The 19,336-nt window shown below is 35.4% G+C and overlaps 3 protein-coding genes across 5 annotated transcripts in view; 1 reads left to right on the forward strand and 2 right to left on the reverse strand.

Moving 5' to 3' along the window:
• Positions 1 to 8,310, reverse strand: part of LOC129241266 (aspartate aminotransferase, cytoplasmic) — a 34,732-nt gene extending 26,422 nt beyond the window's left edge. The window contains exon 1 of the mRNA XM_054877511.1: positions 7,822 to 8,310. Coding sequence (XP_054733486.1) covers positions 7,822 to 7,936 — 115 coding nt within the window. The 5' untranslated portion in view covers positions 7,937 to 8,310. The remainder of the gene's footprint in view (positions 1 to 7,821) is intronic.
• A 2,138-nt stretch (positions 8,311 to 10,448) lies between these two features.
• Positions 10,449 to 14,530, forward strand: LOC129240827 (serine incorporator 1). Of its 3 annotated transcripts, none has more exons than XM_054876841.1 (7): positions 10,449 to 10,634; positions 10,915 to 11,467; positions 11,531 to 11,640; positions 11,730 to 11,913; positions 11,981 to 12,187; positions 13,842 to 13,980; positions 14,047 to 14,530. In XM_054876841.1, the coding sequence occupies exons 1-7, from the start codon at positions 10,599 to 10,601 to the stop codon at positions 14,183 to 14,185; spliced, it is 1,368 nt and encodes a 455-aa protein (XP_054732816.1). In that variant the 5' UTR covers positions 10,449 to 10,598; the 3' UTR covers positions 14,186 to 14,530. The 3 variants fall into 3 exon arrangements, with proteins under 3 accessions (XP_054732816.1, XP_054732814.1, XP_054732815.1); XM_054876839.1 differs by having other exon boundaries at positions 10,450 to 10,634; positions 13,821 to 13,980; XM_054876840.1 differs by having other exon boundaries at positions 10,450 to 10,634; positions 13,830 to 13,980.
• Positions 14,524 to 16,626, reverse strand: LOC129240826 (probable glutamate--tRNA ligase, mitochondrial). Its single transcript, XM_054876837.1, has 7 exons — positions 16,411 to 16,626; positions 16,116 to 16,350; positions 15,652 to 16,062; positions 15,205 to 15,591; positions 14,993 to 15,141; positions 14,787 to 14,935; positions 14,524 to 14,714 (listed from the first exon to the last, which is right to left on the reverse strand). Exons 1-7 carry the CDS (start codon positions 16,517 to 16,519, stop codon positions 14,592 to 14,594), a joined length of 1,563 nt encoding a protein of 520 aa, XP_054732812.1. The 5' UTR covers positions 16,520 to 16,626; the 3' UTR covers positions 14,524 to 14,591.
• Positions 16,627 to 19,336: the final 2,710 nt, after the last annotated feature.

Here is a 19,336-nt window from a genome sequence, read left to right on the forward strand (position 1 = left end):
AAATGCTTTGTTCGATATTTTTTTTCACAGTGAAAATTGCAGAACACACCTGCGGTTGACTGATATAATTAAACGCCAAAAACAAGCAAATTGACAGATTACGCGCGTTTCCACAACAGTCGCTTCTACGTTACCGAAACGACCCTGATTTATATCCGGCCAAGGACTGTCACTCCAGCAGCATTCCCCTTATGTTATTATGGGTAATGTTTATGCTGCTACAACAACAGATCACGCTCAAACTCTACGACATTATAGAGGACAGTTGTACCAACAGCAAAAAATTAGGCATACAAGCATGTGTAACGCGCACTTTTTAAATGAACAATTCCCGATAATATTTTGAAAGAATGTATTTGTGAAGCCCAGTGACAATTTAAAACTTAGGTATGTCAATTAAGGTGCACGACTGCCGATAATATTATGGTTTAAAATTTAGACTACCATTTGCAAAAATTATAAATCTTCCGATATGGTGATTAATTTTACGCCACTTTGTTTATATGTACATACTGTATTTCATTTCATAATTCATTTTTTATTTTTTTCATGTTTTTCAATTCATTATCATTAAAAAGGCCATAAAAACCAAAACCCACGTAAGTGTTAACACTTTTTATGTTGTTGTACTTTTCTAGTTTGATATAACTTCGAGTACTTTTTAACATCACGTTGATAATGCTTACTTCACACATCTATAAATACTTCTGTATTCTGTATTGCTAATTTTCAAGTAAAAAACATCTATCCGTCCCACTAGGGACTTCATGAACACTCTTATATGTTACCAAGTTACCAATGCGATGGAGTCTTATTTATCTTCGGCGAAATGCATACTAACATCTACAAGTATGTGGGTGCACAAGTCAGTTCCTAGAGAAGATATTAAATACACCTTTTTTAGCTTTTGTATTCTTAGATTCAAGGGCAATACAACCACAAAGGGATTTGGTTTTTTTTTTTTGGTGAACAGAAAAATATCGCATTTTCTTGTTGGGCTTTATTAATTCTTCATTCATTAATATTCAGTTAACTCGATCATTTCTACATTCAATAGCAAAGCAACTGAAGCAGCAAAAGAACGCATGATCGACTTTTAAATGCAGCGCAATATTTGAAACACATAATTAAGATACAGGCGTGAATAGATGCACATGCTCGTATGTGAACTAGTAAGAATTAGCCAGTAGGAATTAGCAAGCAACAAAAATCTTGAAACTTTTAAAGTATTCCCTCTCAAAGAGAGTTGCCTGCAAATTCTTGTGCGAACGCGAAATTTCCAGAAACTTGCAAGTGTCAATGACTGCTAACTGCAGCGGTTGCATGGAGCACAAAACAATACATTTAAGAAGAGAAAACAAGGGAAAACTACATTTCTGCAGATTTCAAATTTCTAAGTAATAAAATTGGAATCCAATAAATAAAATAACAATAAAAATAAATAAATAAATTACATCATTTGTAGATGTGGGGTATAGACATAAAGATCTACAAAATACATCTGGAAATGATTTTCACGAAAATATTATATTTTCCCCAAGATGAAGGGAGTGCTAGTTTGCCTTTCTACAAGTCTCCTGTCAGCACGAAGATTGCTGTAAAATTCGCTTTGCAAGAGTTGTTGGCTTGAATTTTTAAAACCGCTACTTGAAACACGAAAATGAGTTCGGAACTTTTCGAAAGTTTATTAAGATGTTAATGGACTCTTGGTGAGTGTCGTTTATGGCCGGTCTGTTTTCTGACGGGTCCGGTGGCTGTTTTATGTTCGCCTGTATCTTATCAGTGATTTGGAAGAGATGGCTTTTGACATAGTCGCTAGCCAGCAGCATTTCATACACCTGTGGGATTGTAGTAAACTAACAGTGGGGACCATGAACACCAGTGACATACCGGAGAAAAACCTTTAGACTTATGAAAACACCGTACTCCGGCTGGTGGGTGGCTTCTTATAATTTTGGACCAAAAAGTCTCATCAAGGAACAAAGTTTGCTTCTATTCAGACAGTTCTTGTTGATATATCATTGTTCGAATTGTCGAACTACAATTTTGGGACAAGTCATCGCTCTTCCAAATGCTTTGGGAATTTTTATGCTATGCGAAAGAAAATAACAAGATACCTAGTTTTCTTTATACATTTCACTTGCATATATGTATAAACTCTGCTCTTAACGTTACGTGAGCTGGGTGACTTACTTTTTATAGGCAGCAAACGCCTCCAGCGAAAGCATAAAAGGAAATGTTATACCCTACACCGATCACCTCGCATTTCTAAGAGTTTATATAAAGTACGCAACAATATTTCTTCCCAATATATAAATACAAAATATTTAGTTGTATTGGAGATGTCCAAAAACCGGTATGTATGTATGTAAGCATATACTAGATTGTATACTCACACCTGTGTCCACAATAATCGAACCTACATATTGCAAAGTGTTTACTATCGTATTTGTTTAGGTTTTATTTAATTTGTTTTTATTTCCTTACAAAAATTTAGTTCATCTTATAACAAAAAAAACCCAAATAACTCAAAGTTTCACACTTTACACAAAAATTTAAAAACTCAACAAATTTTCATCAAAATTGCAAACTTTTTAGTCAGAATTGTTTGAAAAATGTTTAGTCTCAAAATTCGCTTTGATTTTTGATAATGATTTTTGTTGTCAGTGTTATTTAAAGCTTTGTGAGAAAACTTATTTTTTAGATGAATATATGCAGTGTATCAAATATAATTGAAACTGTGTACATCGGCATGCGCATATAAAAGATTTATAACCTACGTTCAGATCGATAAATGCGCAAAAACGAAATTTAATTACAATATTTTAAATTTATTATTTACTTTTTCCACATTTTTTATGTGCATATTCACTTTTTCAAGATCTATGCCAAAAATATAATATGTAGAGTACTTACGTATGGAAGCTTACATAACACTTGAATTGACTTCCACACCTGTAGATACATATATGTATGTTTATACATAATATTTATATTTAGATGCAATATTAAAAATAACGAGATTTGAAATTTTGAAAATACTCCCGAATTTGTATATCCTAGATTATATATTCTACCAGTGTACGAATTTTGAAAACTATCTCCGTTTTTTTAGATCGTGGTTTCCCTTTTTCATGATCAATGCCAAAAACATGTATGCTTTTGTCATGTATGCATTGACATAAGCGTATTTGAATTTACGTACCTATATGTATTTATATTTAGAGGTATTATGCAAATATATGAACAAGAAAAATTTATTTCTAGATCTAAAAATAAAAACAAAACTGCTGACAACACAGAAGAATGTATCATATTTATTCAATTTTGTATTTGTACTTAGAATACATAGATATTATACATACCTATATACATATGTACGTCTGTAAGTCTGTACATATACGAAATGCAAACAATTTCCATTTCAAATGAATATTTTCTTCTTTTTCCTTCTTATTTTTTCCTTATAACAAATTTCCGCAACCAGTATACAGACAAACACTAAACGGCATTCGTCCGTAGACCCTTACCACCTTCTTAAGCTCCCGACTCGCATATGCCGTAATTGGAGTCCAACCACCATCCACAGCAGAAGAATAGCTCCAGCTACCCCGAGAGACCCACATAACCGTGGCACAACTACGTACCATCCAGAAACGACACCGACCTACCCAATATATGTCCAGCATGTGAAGGAACACCGCACGGCACTAGCCACCTATTCACATGCCCTATTAAACCTAATCACCTAACACCCCTTTCGCTTTGGACCCAACCTGTCGAGACAGCACGTTTTCTGGGCCTACCGTTAGATGAGTTCGACTAAGACTACCGCTGACTACATCGCACAGATAGAGTCTAGTAAGCTGTGCAACAACAACAAAAGCAAATTTCCATATGTTTTTCTCTTTATAAACTATTATTAACAGTTATTAATTAAATTTAACTGGCGGCCGCCGTAGCCGAATGGGTTGGTGCGAGACTACCATTCGGTATTCAGAGAGAACGTAGGCTCGAATCTCGGTGAAACTACAAAAATAAAGAAAAAAATCTTTCTAATAGCGGTCGCCCCTCAGCAGGCAATAGCAAACCTCCGAGTGTATTTCTGCCATATATATACATATATATATATATATAAAAACAACGTCAAGCCCTTCATAGAAATCTATTCATTCTGCTCTACATGACTGTCAATTAATGTAATTGGTTCGCGTCTTTTCAGAGCATTATATCATTACCGCTTCTTTTATTTATTTCAGTTTATTTATTTTCAATTCAACCTGAAAAATAGCCATTCTCCCGAAAAGTGATGGCGTTTTACTGTGAACTCTAGTGGGTTGTTCCGATTTTATGCTGATGGCAAAGGCATAATCAAAGTTCCAAAGTCCCCGGCCTAACCCGTAGACGGCACTTGTTTTATTAAATGCACCTCTTTTTAGTTACTACTAACCCTAAAAAAACAGCTCTGAGTTATTTTGCTTAGAGTGACTTTATTTTTGTTATATTCAAAATGGATCAAAAAGAATTTCGTTGTTGTAGCAGAATTTCGTGTTTTAACTTTACACTGCTTCTTGAAAGCAAAAAATACCATTCAAGCGAAGAGACACCGATAATGGCGGTAACACCACAAAATCGTTTCGAATGATAGGTGACATCGTAAAGATACAGGGTAGGCCATTTAAAGCGGGCCCATCTGGCAACCCTATAACTTTTGACAGGAACGTCAGATCGACTAATGACATAGCGCGTTGGAAGCGTCAGTCCAAGACAATTTTTACCATGGAGCAGTACACTCCAAAAGAACGCGCTGAAATAATTCAGCTTTACATCCAAAATAACTTCTCAATTGTGAAAACTCAACGTGCGTTTAAAAAAAAAAAATAAAGTTAAAAGTGCGCCATCCAAAAGCACTTTACAGCGTTTATACGCAAAATTTATTAACCACGGTAGTCTCAGCAATACCAGCCACGCATCCAGACAACGTACACGACGTTCTGCTGAAAATATCGAGGCTGTACGAGCCAGTGTTGAGGAGGCTCCGCGAACATCGAGTTATCGTCGTTCTCAGGAATTAGGCATCGCCAGGACAACACTCAGGCGCATAATTCGCATCGATTTGAAAATGTTTCCGTACAAAATTCAAATGGCACAAAAATTAAACCCGGCTGATTACCCGAAACGGCTTGATTATTCCCTGGAAGGTTGATTTCGAAAAATGGTGATTTTCCGTGGCCACCGAGATCACCAGATTTGACGCCACCGGACTTTTATTTGTGGGGTTATCTGAAATCCAAGGTATACATCAACAAGCCAAGGACTCTAACTCAACTTAAAAACAATATCCGACGCGAAATCGCCGCCATACCGGCCGAAATATTGGCCAAAACGATGGAAAACGCCGAAAAAAGGACACATTTGGCCATCAAGGCCAGAGGCAAACATTTGAAGGATATCATTTTCAAAAACTAGCTGGAACAAATCTCCTTGAATCAAAATAAATGATTTTTCATATCAACACAAAAAAAATGTTTTTTTCAATGTTTTTTTTCAGAAACAAATGGGCCCGCTTTAAATGGCCTACCCTGTATCAAAAGACGTGTTGACTTTGTATTCCATGAGCATTTGTTATCGCTGAAACTGAGGCATATTTTGAGGCAAAAGATAAATCGTCCTACAAAAGTGCTATTAAAATATTAGAACGTCACTGGAATGATTGCGTTGTTCTTGATGGGAATTACGTTTACGAATAAAGCCAATTTCGAACAAAAAACCTTTCTTGGGCCCGTGACTTTTCAGCCCTTGTGTTACACGCTGTTTCCTCCCCGAAAACATTACTATTCCCTTAAGACGGACACTGTTACTGCAACTGCTGTTGCAATGGTATACATTAAGTCATTTGCTTCATGGCAAGGAACGACTTGGATCCTATTTATAACAAGGCCGCAGCCTCTCTAGGCAATGCACCTGCTACTTTTTCCCAGTTATATCCATATGTCCTGGGACCCCGGAACTAATAAGAGCTCAAACTCAAAGGAAGACCACGCCTTGGGTGCCGACTGACTGTTACTCAGTCTACGTTGATCTCTGCAAATAGACATATGGCATGTACTACCGCTTGGAAGATGGTGGGAAAACTACCCATCGGCACATTCCGCTTTGTTATGGTCCCAGCACCTATGCCTTCAGGTGTCTACGAGCCAACTGTATACCAGTGTAGGGTACACTCTTGGAGTTTGCTTGGAGCGCACGTGTACTCCAGCTTACTTTATTGTCCAGTTCGCTCCTGAATTTCTTCACAAATTTAATAACCTTAGTAACGTCATCCCTGGGTCAACTGCCTGTAGCCCATGAAGAAGCTGATTTTATCCGCAACTATTTCATAAGCGCAGATATAACTGTGCTCTTATTGCTTCATACATATTTTCAGCGCAGATTCATGGGAGGCACATTAAATTTGTAAAACCTCGTGACAATTAATATTTAACAATAACAATTGAAAAGGTTTTTTTAGAGTCAATGCAATGATTAGTTAAATAATTTCTTTCATACTACTTATACACAAAATGAGCATTGTGCCAGATATGTGAGCTGTGAATCTCTTGTGCTAAGTTTCTCTAGTATAAACCGGTTATCTAATTATGAAATTGGTCACCACATCTCTTGCATTGTAGTTTGCAACATTCACAAGTTCGTTACATCGTTAAAAGAATAAATTGAGTGCTTAAAAGTCGTTTGCAAACTATTTAGCCATATACCCCACAAAAAGTTGTTAAAATTATTAACGTATTCTACTACTTTTACTTCAGACAATATACATATGTCGACTTGGCGAATGATGATGATACCATTGACCCATTTTTAGAAGATGTAATCGGAAAAAAAATTAATATAAAATTACGGCAGTTCTCAAACTGCAGCATCAAATATCAGGGACGATTACATTTCTAGTATTTTCTGCAGTTTTTTACAAATTACGCCTAATTCCTGCTTAGCGATTTAAAAATTAAGAAAAATGTGATTTCGATTTCTGGAACATACCAAATCGTTGCAATTTAATGTTTGAGAACGAAAACGGAACAATGACATTCAACACATATCAGCACGTTTTCGATAAGAATTTCATGTGAAAATGAATTGCAGCACATGCCTGATACATCATAATCTCTATAAAATGTGGTCGAGAGGGGTATACGAGTTAAAATTTCCAGCTACATTTAGTAAAATAGGAAACACCAACGGGGTTTCTCCACCAATGATCGATGATATGTAATTTGAACACCACTTACGCATGTACATATGTATGTAGGTGTGTATATGTAACCATCAACTTTTAATAAGATTTCAATTATTGATCTAGTTATCCTTCCTCAGTAGATGAGTAGTAGATGATTTTATTTATTTAATCTTCGCTTGCGAAATCTTATATGCATAATGTGTAGTGCACCAAACTTTTAATATTTTGTATAGCAAAGAAGTAGAGACAACTTTGAAAGCTGCACTGCACACGCCTCTTATCGGCATATTGCACTTAGCACAGTGGATACGACCTTCAATTTGACCTTTGAGCAATGATTCCATAAAATTTTTTTCCAAAACTTTGCTTGTAATTGCAGTTCAATCACACAAGCACTTCATTTATCAACAAATCAATACCTTATGCGATTTCGTGGAGGGCAAATTCCAGCACTACTATTCCTTTACTACTTTGGTCATTAAATTACACTTCATTTTTTTGGTAGAGTTTGCTGACAAGACAATTGTTGCTTCGAGTGCATTCACCTTTATATTACTTTATTCAACCTATTAACTATTGCAACTTACCTCCCACTCCGAGATTAGTCTTTTTAGGATCGGTATCCTCCAAAAATGAGCGATTTAGGGCAAACACCTCAATGGCTGGTCCCTTTTCAACACCTTCGTACACAGATTTAGACATTTTGTTCTCAATTAGGTAATAGGTTATGATTATGTCTAATAAAAAACCAACCGCGCAGCAGTATTGCTCGAGCAGACTGAGAATATAGCAAAGAGCAGCAGAACGTTAAAGTGGATGCCGCGCGTTCTCAACGTACTTGGCGACTCAATTGTGTGTATGAATGTATATACAAAACGTATCAGTACAGCGACTTTGTTGATAATCTGTGAACGCTTCTTTAGCTTTGTATATTGCTTGCGACCGGCTATTGGCAAGGATTCTGGAAGCTAATGCCGTGGATAGTTTGTAGATAAAAATATGCAAATAATTTACCAGCAAACCCCAACACAATAATTAATTAATACCCAGAAAAGCGTTTTAAAATACTCATAATTTGGGAATGCAATAATGATAGATGAGAGAAGTCATTAAACAATTGTTTTAAAATAAGCAAAAGAGCTTACGCAAGAAAATGTCTAATTAGACAACAATCAGCTGTTTTGCGAAAAGCAAAAGAGGAGAGCAAGAGTGGAAACAGTTTGAGTGAGAACAGATGCATAATTAGACAGCGTTCATATAGGGAAACTTTCGTCGGCACTTATTCGGAACATCGACATGCATAACACATTGATACAATATGTTTGTCCAATATTTTAGAATTTCCTTTTTGTGCCAGAGCTCTGTATACTGCGACGATAGTCATCATCTATATGGTAGGCCTAAAAAACATGATGTTCCGACGGGTTGTGTCCATAAGGAGGGGTTGTCAGGTGAGTGGGTTTAAGGGGGCATTCGAATAGGTGGTTAGTGTTGTACGGGGTACCTTTACGTACCGAATATAATTGTATAGTCTTTATTTTCGCTTTGACGCGTTCCCTTATGCTTTATATTCCTTCGAAAAATCAGTTCTGTAGAGTTTATTTGGAGAAATTTTATTAAAAATAGCTACAAAACTATAATTTAGGAAACTGAAACTTAAAGTACGTTTACATATGCATTAATCACCAATAAATCCACAAAATTAATCTGCCCGTACACATATGGCAGATTACCTGCAAAATCGACAATCAGCTGTCAATATTGTTGTGAAAGTTTTCTCTTCATATAAATTATTTTAGTGGAATATTTCGATGTTTTTGGTTTGTTTGATTATTATTAACGATACTATGAAAAGACAAGGAGAAGGAATAGTTAATTGAATTATTATTAACGATATTAAAAAACGACATGGAGAAGAAATAGTTACGCACTTGGCTGCTAATAATAAAAAGTTGGAGGAAATCCGTAAACGACGTTTACTGAGGTTTCAAAAAATTATGGCAGCAAAACGCATTGGAAATTCGATATTACATTTTATAATAAGTGATAAGAGGGCACGCGTTTATGGGCACACCCTTTTTTCTGTTATATGAATGCATAGTTAATAATACCTAACAAACATTTTATTAGAATTATGTCTACAAACCTGTTTTCTTTACCGGCATCCATTTTATTTAGTTTTTATTTTAATGTTTTTCTTTACACGCGTAAAAATAATGATCTTTTACACAGGAAACACAGGGTTGTATGCCAAAAAGTATAATTATTATCTAGGATTTTATAATCCCAGATTTTGGGAGAGAAATTTTGTATGGGAAATTTCGCTTTTTAAATATGGTTTGGGAGTTAAGCACGAAGAAGTATACGATTTTTGGATACTGTTGGCCTAGACTTAAAAACAAATTAAACATGCCTTAGTGAAACCTACCATTCCAGTATTACGTGTTTCTGGTTATTCTAAAGCCGACTTATCTTAGAAAACATTTAAAGCTGCAGGTGTATAGTGAAAATTATCATAAGGTGTAGCCAACATCGAACCGTTAACCGTCTCCCTGCGATTTTGAAAGTAGCTGTTTAGCTTACGTAATCGGGGCTATAACGGCAATTTAATTAAACATTTCAAATACCAACCGTTTGCAATGTATAAACATACGAAATAGTAGCTGTTGGTTTACTTTCGATGGCAAATGAGTTAACGTTTGTGACGGCGTTGCTTGTAACCGCTGTCAAATGGTCGTACTCACCTTTATTTGACATTGACGAACAAGAATATTGGGTAAAAATTTCTAGTCTATGAGAGCAAAACTTACGATTTTATGAGTATTTCATCGTCAGTTATTCTAAGCGGTGTTTCAATACTTGTTCGATCTAGGAACTCAAAATCCATTAGCCCAGTCACCACTTTTAAAAATGTGTCCATACACTGTCATATTTATAGTTATATGCATTTATATAAATATATCAGCAGAATGAAGAAAAGAGAAAGCAAACAAACAAATGGCAAATTAAACAAAGAGTTTCCTAAACACTCCAATTTGACAGTTGTTTATTAACATATTTATATCCTTAAACTAGAGTTTATGGAGCAATGTGAACACCATACTACTGTCATTATATTGAAAAAGTATAATTGCATCGAAAAATCAACCCTGCTTGTGAGCTGCGTTGAGTTCGAAATTGCATTCATTCATAATCGTATGCAGCTCTGTTTTTATTTTGTTGACATTGTATTAACAAAGGAAAAATTGCAAGATACCAGCTGGAAGAAACTCACATTCGAAGAAAAAAATCTTAAATAAGGGCAGTTATTGGATAATATATTTAATAGGAAAGAAATATCTAAACGTGAAAATTAAATTATAAAATGGGTGCAGTTTTAGGATTGTGCTCTGCAGCACAGGTAATATATAAGTTAAATACAACCGAAAAAAAACGCGATACGACGCAAAATAATTGCGTTCTTTCTCAGTTGGTAGAAATAATCAAAAATCAATACTTCGCAATTGAATATATTATGTGACATAATGTGTAACTAAATTATTTATATCTTCTCGTTAATTTTATATACACTCATACATTCAAACTCAATCATTGTTCATCATCTGAGTTTACTTGGAAATCTGTTTTGTTCATCGATACCCGTGTGGACCAATAATTATTCATGTTTTTTTTTCTTGTAGTGCGCTTTGTGCTGCACCGGTACAGCGGCGAGCTGCTGTTGCAATGCCTGCCCTTCGTGTAAAAACTCAACTTCATCCCGTTTCATGTACGCCTTCATGCTGCTGGTGGGCACTGTGTTAGGTGCTATAGCACTTTCGCCTGGATTACAGGATACGCTGAAAAAATTACCTTTTTGCATTAATTCTACTTCCACGGTTAGCTCCAAAGCATTGACAACTTTTTCTGGAAATCTACAAGTAGACTGTGAATATGCACTCGGTTATATGGCAGTGTACCGCATTTGTTTTGGACTGGCCTGTTTCTTCATGTTAATGGCGTTAATTATGTTAGGTGTGAAGAGTTCACGTGATCCGCGTTCACATATTCAAAATGAATTTTGGGGATTAAAATTTTTGATTTGCTTTGGTGCGGCAATTGGTGCCATTTTCATACCTGATGGCTCCTTCGGGCCCGCAATGATGTGGGTAGGTTTAATCGGTGGACTGGCATTTATATTGGTACAATTAGTAATAATTGTAGATTTTGCACATTCGGTGGCTGAAAACTGGATTGGTTAGTAAATTACAATGGACCGTAATGATTTATATTAAAAGCGTTATTTTTTTTGTTTTGCAGAAAATGCTGAAAATAATCGAGGCTACTTTTATGCATTGGTCGGAGTTACACTTGCAAGCTATGCATTATCAATTGTAGGCATTTCTTTGTTGTACATCTACTTTACACATGTAAGTTTTAAAATTTCGAATAATAGTTTAAGACTATTTCTTTTCCCGCTAAACTTTCTGCGATAATTGTTTTCTATATTCTTTTATAGTCAGATGGTTGCGGTCTCAACAAATTCTTTATCAGCTTCAATCTTATACTTTGCCTGATTGTGAGCGTTTTGTCAGTTTTGCCAGCTGTGCAAGATCGTTTACCACACTCAGGGCTTTTGCAAAGTTCGCTTGTTACTATCTACACTATCTACTTGACCTGGTCTGCAGTCGCTAACAATCCAGGTTACATCGAAATACTGTAACTACTAAAATCTATTTTTAAGCTTTCGTTTGTTATCTCTTTTAATAGAGAAAGAATGCAATCCTGGAATGTATGGCGTTATAAATGGTGTTACAACTGGCAACACGACTACTTCGCCCCCAACACACAATTCCAAAGTGACTTTCGATACGACAAATATTATTGGCTTGGTCGTTTGGTTATTCTGCATTCTCTACAATTGCATTAGCTCGGCTGTTGAAGTTTCCAAAATCAATAATGATGGCGAAAAGCGTGGTGAGTTGATTAGTTTTAAATCATATTTTCAGCTTCATAAGCTTTTCTCAGCTTTCAATTTTTGACCAACTTTTAATTAAGCATCAAATTTATATCATACAAATATTTTTCAAAGATTATATTGGGTAGCCCAAGAATTTTTGAGCTTTACGAGCGAAATGTTCACGTAAAATTTATCCAGTAACTTAATTTCCGAGAATTCTCTCTCAACGAGAAAAAAATCAAAAAATACATGAACGCAAAACCAGTAACAATTTGCAAGTTTTACGAACAGCTGATTAAATAGTTGACAGGAAAAATTACAAAAATTAAAAATGTTTTCACTTGAGCAAATAAAAAAATGAGCTTCGGAATCACATGATTTCATTTTGTCCACAATAATTTGCTTTATTTCATCATCGCTGTCTAATGAAGAACATTCCATAGGTAATGGCAATTCGCAAATTTTAATTCGTGTTTATTTTTACTTTGCGATCAACAGTTGCATCTCACTTGCAAATTCTTACGAGTAAAAATTGATCCAGTAAAAACTTGCAACTTCCCCTCAAAATGAAATGTCACTTTGCTCTCTCAATTACGCGTACTTTGCAAGTGGGTGCATGAACACCAAAACGTGATAACTTGTGACTGCATAACAATACTTGGAAGCGCCAATTTCGTCTGCAACTACTTCGTACGCTCAGATAAAACTGTGGGGCTTCATACAAGTTTTAAGCTCAGATACATATACCCGGAAAAAAACACGGCAAATATCACCACAAATATATTTTATATTCTCAGGTTTTTTGTTGGCACATTTTCCATTTCAGCATTTCTGACTATAAACGGTAAATTTCAAATGGCAAAGGCAAATGTGTACAAAGTACCAAATTCTGTAAAAAAATAATTTGTGTGTTTACAAAAAGGTCAGGCATATCCTTGCAGGTCATATGTTTTCGTAAAGGATCATTTTTGCCAGCGTAAAAGAAGCGTCTCTCTTGCAAAAACTGTCACTTTGCTCTCGCAATTTTTGAGTGATGGATAATTTTGTGGCGTTAACGACACATTTTTCGTTATCGAACACGGCTATAGTGCGCAAGGGGTGCAATATCTTGGCTTTATGTTAGCGGCATCATATATTTTCTGCCAAATTCTGTTTCTGTCTATCATCAATGGCAAACATTTCTATTTATGGATTCTAGCCACCTCGATTTAAATTTTTCTTCATTGTCATTAATTGTTAACAGTAGAATAGTATTAGTAAACAAATTGTGTATCGTTACGGAATTTTTTAGACTACCCAATATTACAACTTAACCATTTTTGGCACCATTAAAATTCCACCTCTTTTGCATTCTCACAATTCATGATCATTGCGGCACTTCAACTATTCACACTGTAAATACAGTTTTAAATTTATTGAAATTTGCTAAGAGTCTTTTCTTCTTTCATTTTATTTCTTTATAATTTGCCACTTTCGGTCACCTTTAATGTAATGTACATCCACAATGAACTAACACCCAACATACGAAACTAACGGTGTAAACATCGGTGCAATGGATTTGGTTTTCTTTCGGTTCATTTTAATTTCTTTCATATTTTGTATATTATATGTATTTACAATTAAAATGCTTTTTCAAATACACTAACATAGTCTTAACAGAAAACCTCTCAGATTCAGAAGCCGGACAGGGTGATGGCAAAGGTGCAACCGATAACGAAAATGAAGGCGTTACATATTCCTGGTCTATGTTTCATATTGTGTTTGTATGTGCTTCCCTCTATATTATGATGACTCTTACCAACTGGTACAAGTAAGCATAACGTGCATTATTGTTAGCTACGCATGTGTACAACCGACTTTTTACTTTTCCTGCCAGACCGAATTCTGACATAGAATTATTCAACGCTAACGCGGCTTCTATGTGGATCAAAATAATATCCAGCTGGCTCGGCGTCTTCATATACGGCTGGAGCTTGGTGGCACCGATTATACTTACCAATCGAGATTTTAGTTAAACAGCATGAGAGGAAGCAAACGGATGGCAGGAAGCTTTATGTGGATTTGGAAGATTAAAAATAGAAATAAATATGCAATAACTAACCCTATTTCTCCATTATTAGAACGAATCGCTAAATTTGAAATAGAAGGGGAGATGTGATCCACGGAATATTTTCCTTTTTCAAACCATATTCGTATATATAGCTGAATACTTCTAATCCTTAAATGTGAATCATTATAAGTGTACTATTCATATAAATTAACTTATGACTACGTGTATAATCAAAAAAATATTCGCCTCAAAGCGTATACAATAATGAATTATTATTCGATGAACAAAATCTTAATGTTTTTTTCTTAAATAGGAATTAACTTTTATTTACAGAATTAGGTATGCTAACAGAAAAAAGCATGAATTATGGGCTATGATTTTTTCCCGACTTTGGTTGCTGCTTCCTTACTTTTAAAATTAGTGTTGCTTCTAAGACGTTGTAACACAGAATCTTTTCCAAGAATGTCCATCATCTCTGCAACGCCGGGACCTTCCTGCAATTTTGAGATAGTGTATATCGCTGATTTCAAAACAATTTTTAAAATTAATAAAGAAAAGCTTGTAACCTTTAAACCACTTAAAGCTGAACGCAGTGTTTTCATAAACGTAGCAAATTTGAGATTATTTTCATCCGCGAATTCCTTCAGTTTTTGATTCAGATTATCTTTTGTGAATTCTATGCTTACTAAGTTCTCTATCAGAGATTGCATTTGATCTAAAAGCAAAATTGGTTTCATTTAGAACTATAATTATTCCGTATGTTAGTTCTTACCATTTGAAATAGTCTTGAATTTGAACTCAGCAGGTCGAACCCAAAGGAAACTGAGCTTTGTCGCGGTTAAATCTTGAATGAATGTCAAACGCTTAGCCGCCCATTTTAAAACATTCTCAATGTGCTGGTCATCTAAATCAAGGTTTTGCCTACAAAAAATAAAAAAACATACAATTTCATGCTTCTCCTTAACCATCACATCATTGGCTTACTCCTTGGGATAAGCTTGTCGCACCAACGCTTTTACACGACGCACCAAATCTTCAGTATTTTCTTTGCTTTGCAGCATTTTGAGTATATGAAGTTGGTTAAAATCATTTAGTAAATCCGGATTCAAACGGCTGGGATGTGAATTTACACGCTCAATGTTAAATTGTTGTGCCAGTTCATCTATCGAATATATTTGTTGTTTTTGCCCAGGCGTGTGTTCAAATCCGCCACCAGCACTGACAACATAGTTTACGATTGCCTCCGAGAAATACCCTTTATCCCGGAAATGCTTGATACCAATGTCACCTTGACGTTTACTCAATTTTGTGCCATCGTGATTGACTAACAATGGAAGATGGCCATATAATGGCGGTTGCCAATTGAAAGCTCTATTAGATATAAATAAACCAGAGTTATGTGGTATTTCCTTACAAATCTGCCACACTCACTTGTACAGCAGTAAATGCTTTGTCGTTGATATCTGCCATTCAACGCCGCGAAAAACATGTGTTACTCCCATCATATGATCATCTACCACGTTCGCAAAATGGTATGTGGGAAAGTTGTCGCTCTTCATAATAACAGGATCACCTTCGTTTTCACTAACGTTGTGCGAAACGGGACCATATATTAAGTCTTGCAGCGGTTCCTCATGCGCCGTTAGTTTGAATCGTATGCAGTATGGTGTCTTCTTAGCCAACAATACGGCGATTTGCTGCGGCGTTAGGTACCGACACTTATTGTCATAGCGTGGAACTTGCCGCGTTCGAATTGCTTCTTTACGTAGCAATTCTAGCCGACGTTCGGTACAAAAGCAGCGGTAGGCAGTGTCGTTCTCAAGCAGTTCACGCACAGCTTCTCTGCAAGATCTCTAAAATTATTTTAATACTGGAAAATATATTTTTCGACTAACAGATAAATCTGCTTTCGCTCGCTTTGCACATATGGACTACACTCGCCACCAAAACCTGGGCCCTCGTCAATCTGTATGCCTGCCCATAGCAAATCTTCAATTAAACTTTCTGTTGCTCCTGGCACAAGCCTTGTTTGATCTGTGTCCTCTATGCGAAGTAGGAATTTACCATTTTTATTTCGTGTAAATAAGTAATTATATAAGGCTGTGCGCAGTCCGCCCAAATGCAGGTAACCTTGGAAAATGTTTCAGTTATAAATTTACTATTCTAGTTCGTTAATCCTTCCAAACTAACCTGTTGGGCTGGGCGCGAAACGTACACGGATCTCATCGTGGATCCAGCGTTTCGTTGTCCGGATACTGTGATGAGTAAACAGGGCCGCTAATGTCCTTTTGGAATACATAGTCCACAAATATTTAATTCAAATTAAAAACTAGGATGAATCTTTCATACCAGCCGATCAGTATTTTTAGTCAGAACGGTAGACAGATGTTCGAATTTTATCTATGAGTAGAATGACAGCTGATTGTGCCGCTACTCTGTGAATTCACAATGGCTTAATATTAAATTCTTTGATTAGTGTTGTAACAGAATTTTCTTTTCATTCTTTATATATAGAAGAAAAACTTCATCGTTCTTAAGGGGTTAGGGGTAGTCAGAATTTTCAAAAAATCGATTTTTTTTTGCATTTTCTTAAAGTATAATGTTTTAAAAATATTGTGTAAAAATTTGAAGTGAATCCGACAAATACTTTTCAAGTTATTCAACAATTAACAAAGGGCGCTCGGCCGCTCCGGAGCCGATAGCAAAACTTTAAATGCGTTTTTCTCAAAACTATGTTTTTCAAACTGGTGAACACTGTAACTTAAAAACCGCTACGTAGATTTCAATAAAATTTATACAGCTTTTGAAAAACATAAAAAACTTGTGCCTGATCGAAGGATTTTTTTTTTTTCAAAAATTTCGATTTTTTTTAACAATTAACTGTTGGTTTTTTCTTCTAAAATCTGGAAAAAATTTTCTGAGGCCGCCATTTTGTTCATTTTGAAAAAAAAAAAGCTTCGATCAGGCACAAGATTATCTATTAATAAAACTAATTTTTCTTGTCCGATTGGTTTTAGATGAATCTGCAAGGACTTGTGATGTTCACCGCAAGGGACTTCTGGAGAAACGGGCTTCACACAAACAGCGATAACTTTTGCAATTATTATTTTTTTTTTTTGAAATTTTGGTGAAGTCAAGTTAAAACATGATGTTTTTATGCTATCTTTTTATTTTTGTTAAATAAATTAATTAAGTAGCAAAAAAAAATTCGTGAAAATCATCATTTTTTCGGGCCTCTGACTACCCCTAACCCCTTAAAAAACACAAAAAAAAAGAGGTTGTCTGTAAACATGATTGAATCATGGTCTGTAAAGTCGGTTTACTGACGATAGTTTAACGTGACAACGTCATAAGAAAATACTGATGGAATGGTTGCATTTTTCAAAGAAAATTTTAATTTTATTTGTTTGCTAGATATTTTGTATGGATATAGAGAAGGAGGTAAATCGAATCGCAATGGAATAGGTCAAGTTACATTTACACAAACGTGAAAATTACGAAACATTTATCAAATTCATGAAAGATATGTTCAATTTCGATTGTTCATCAGACGTTAATAAGTCAACAACACGAAGAGGCACCATCATCGATTTGACTTTTTCAAGAAACATTACACTCGGAACACTCCCTTTCATATTTCCTACATTTCCTCTCATCGTCCTATTCTCAACAGAGAAATGGTTCATTACCATGCACACAGGAAGAAGGCATATGCAATTACAAATACATATGTGAATTTATATACATATGCGCATATACATATGTACATATATATCCTCACTCCAGTAGGAGGGAGCCAGATGTCGAACGTTGCCGAGTGTGGGGGCCGATTGTGCGTTCGTTCCGAGCTCTCGCTTGCAGTTCAAGCAAGGTAACGACGCATGAGCAAGATAACGACGATTGTGCAAGATAACGACACATTTTTTCGTGCGTGCAGCCGGCTAAATCGAATTATAAGACGTTATCACGTCAAAAAATAATAAATCTGGCTTAATACATTTTTTCTATAAAATGATGAAATTCTAAAAGCATGGGCAATGTATTAAGCCTGTGAAACTTTTCTTATTAAAATGCATTAAAACACGTAAGGAAGGATAAATTCGGTTCGGACCGTATTTTAAATAACATATACAAAAGTGGGCGTGGCTTTTCGATTTCAACAATATTTCTGTCTTATCTAAAAGAGATGGAGAGTAATAAATGAACGAAGTGTGAGAGTGTATGATTAAGTCGTTATTGTTTTCAAAATATTATATTATCTTTGGCGTATACATTTGTATAGGTTTTTTTGTATCAAATTCAAGTCGTTTTGTTTGATATTTACGGGAGATATCACGTTTTCTTTTTGAAATATGGCGGGGTTATTCACCAACTTTGCACATTTTACCAAACTACCTTGGACAGAGAGTAATATGTGTACCAAGTGTCATCAAAATATATACATTATTGTTCAAGTTATCGCCTGCACGAACGGAAGTGAATACGAGGCTGTCTATCAATATCACTATATCAAGCAGGTTTATACGAAGCCGCCATAATGAAAATAAATTGTATGGACGTATCAGTAGAAAAAACCGCTACCGTCTAAAAAATTAAGGTACCCTTGTCTTTCACAAATGCTCATAGAGATAAGGACGTAAAATTCTGGAAAATAATACTTTTTGCGGACGAAACTTAAATTATTATGATTGGTTCTGATAAGAAGAATTTTGTTCATCGTCAAAAACCAAGAGTTCAATCAGCGATATACAACAAACACTGTAAAGCACAGTGGGGTAAATTCAAAATTTGAGCATCATTTTCGTGGAATGGAGTTGGACCCGAATGAAAATAATTGGCAACATGGATCACTTTACGTAAAAATAAGATGGTCCACATTCCTTTGAGTCCATGGTTATTCATGGATGATAATAAAAAATTTCATTTCTGGATTCGACAGCACATATGTAGCTCCAACCTTAATCCCATTCAAAATATGTGGCGTTAAGGTTAAAAATGATACTGAACTATGTCAAGCAGTTCAGGAAGCGTGGAACTTCTGAGTTAAGGTTTCACCTTATTTTAGCGGCAATATCGAAATATATGTGCATGCATTCAACAGTGAAACAACTTTATC

This window comes from Anastrepha obliqua, chromosome 3, assembly GCF_027943255.1.
Source record: "Anastrepha obliqua isolate idAnaObli1 chromosome 3, idAnaObli1_1.0, whole genome shotgun sequence".
In the NCBI taxonomy this organism is placed as follows: Eukaryota; Metazoa; Arthropoda; class Insecta; order Diptera; family Tephritidae; genus Anastrepha; species Anastrepha obliqua.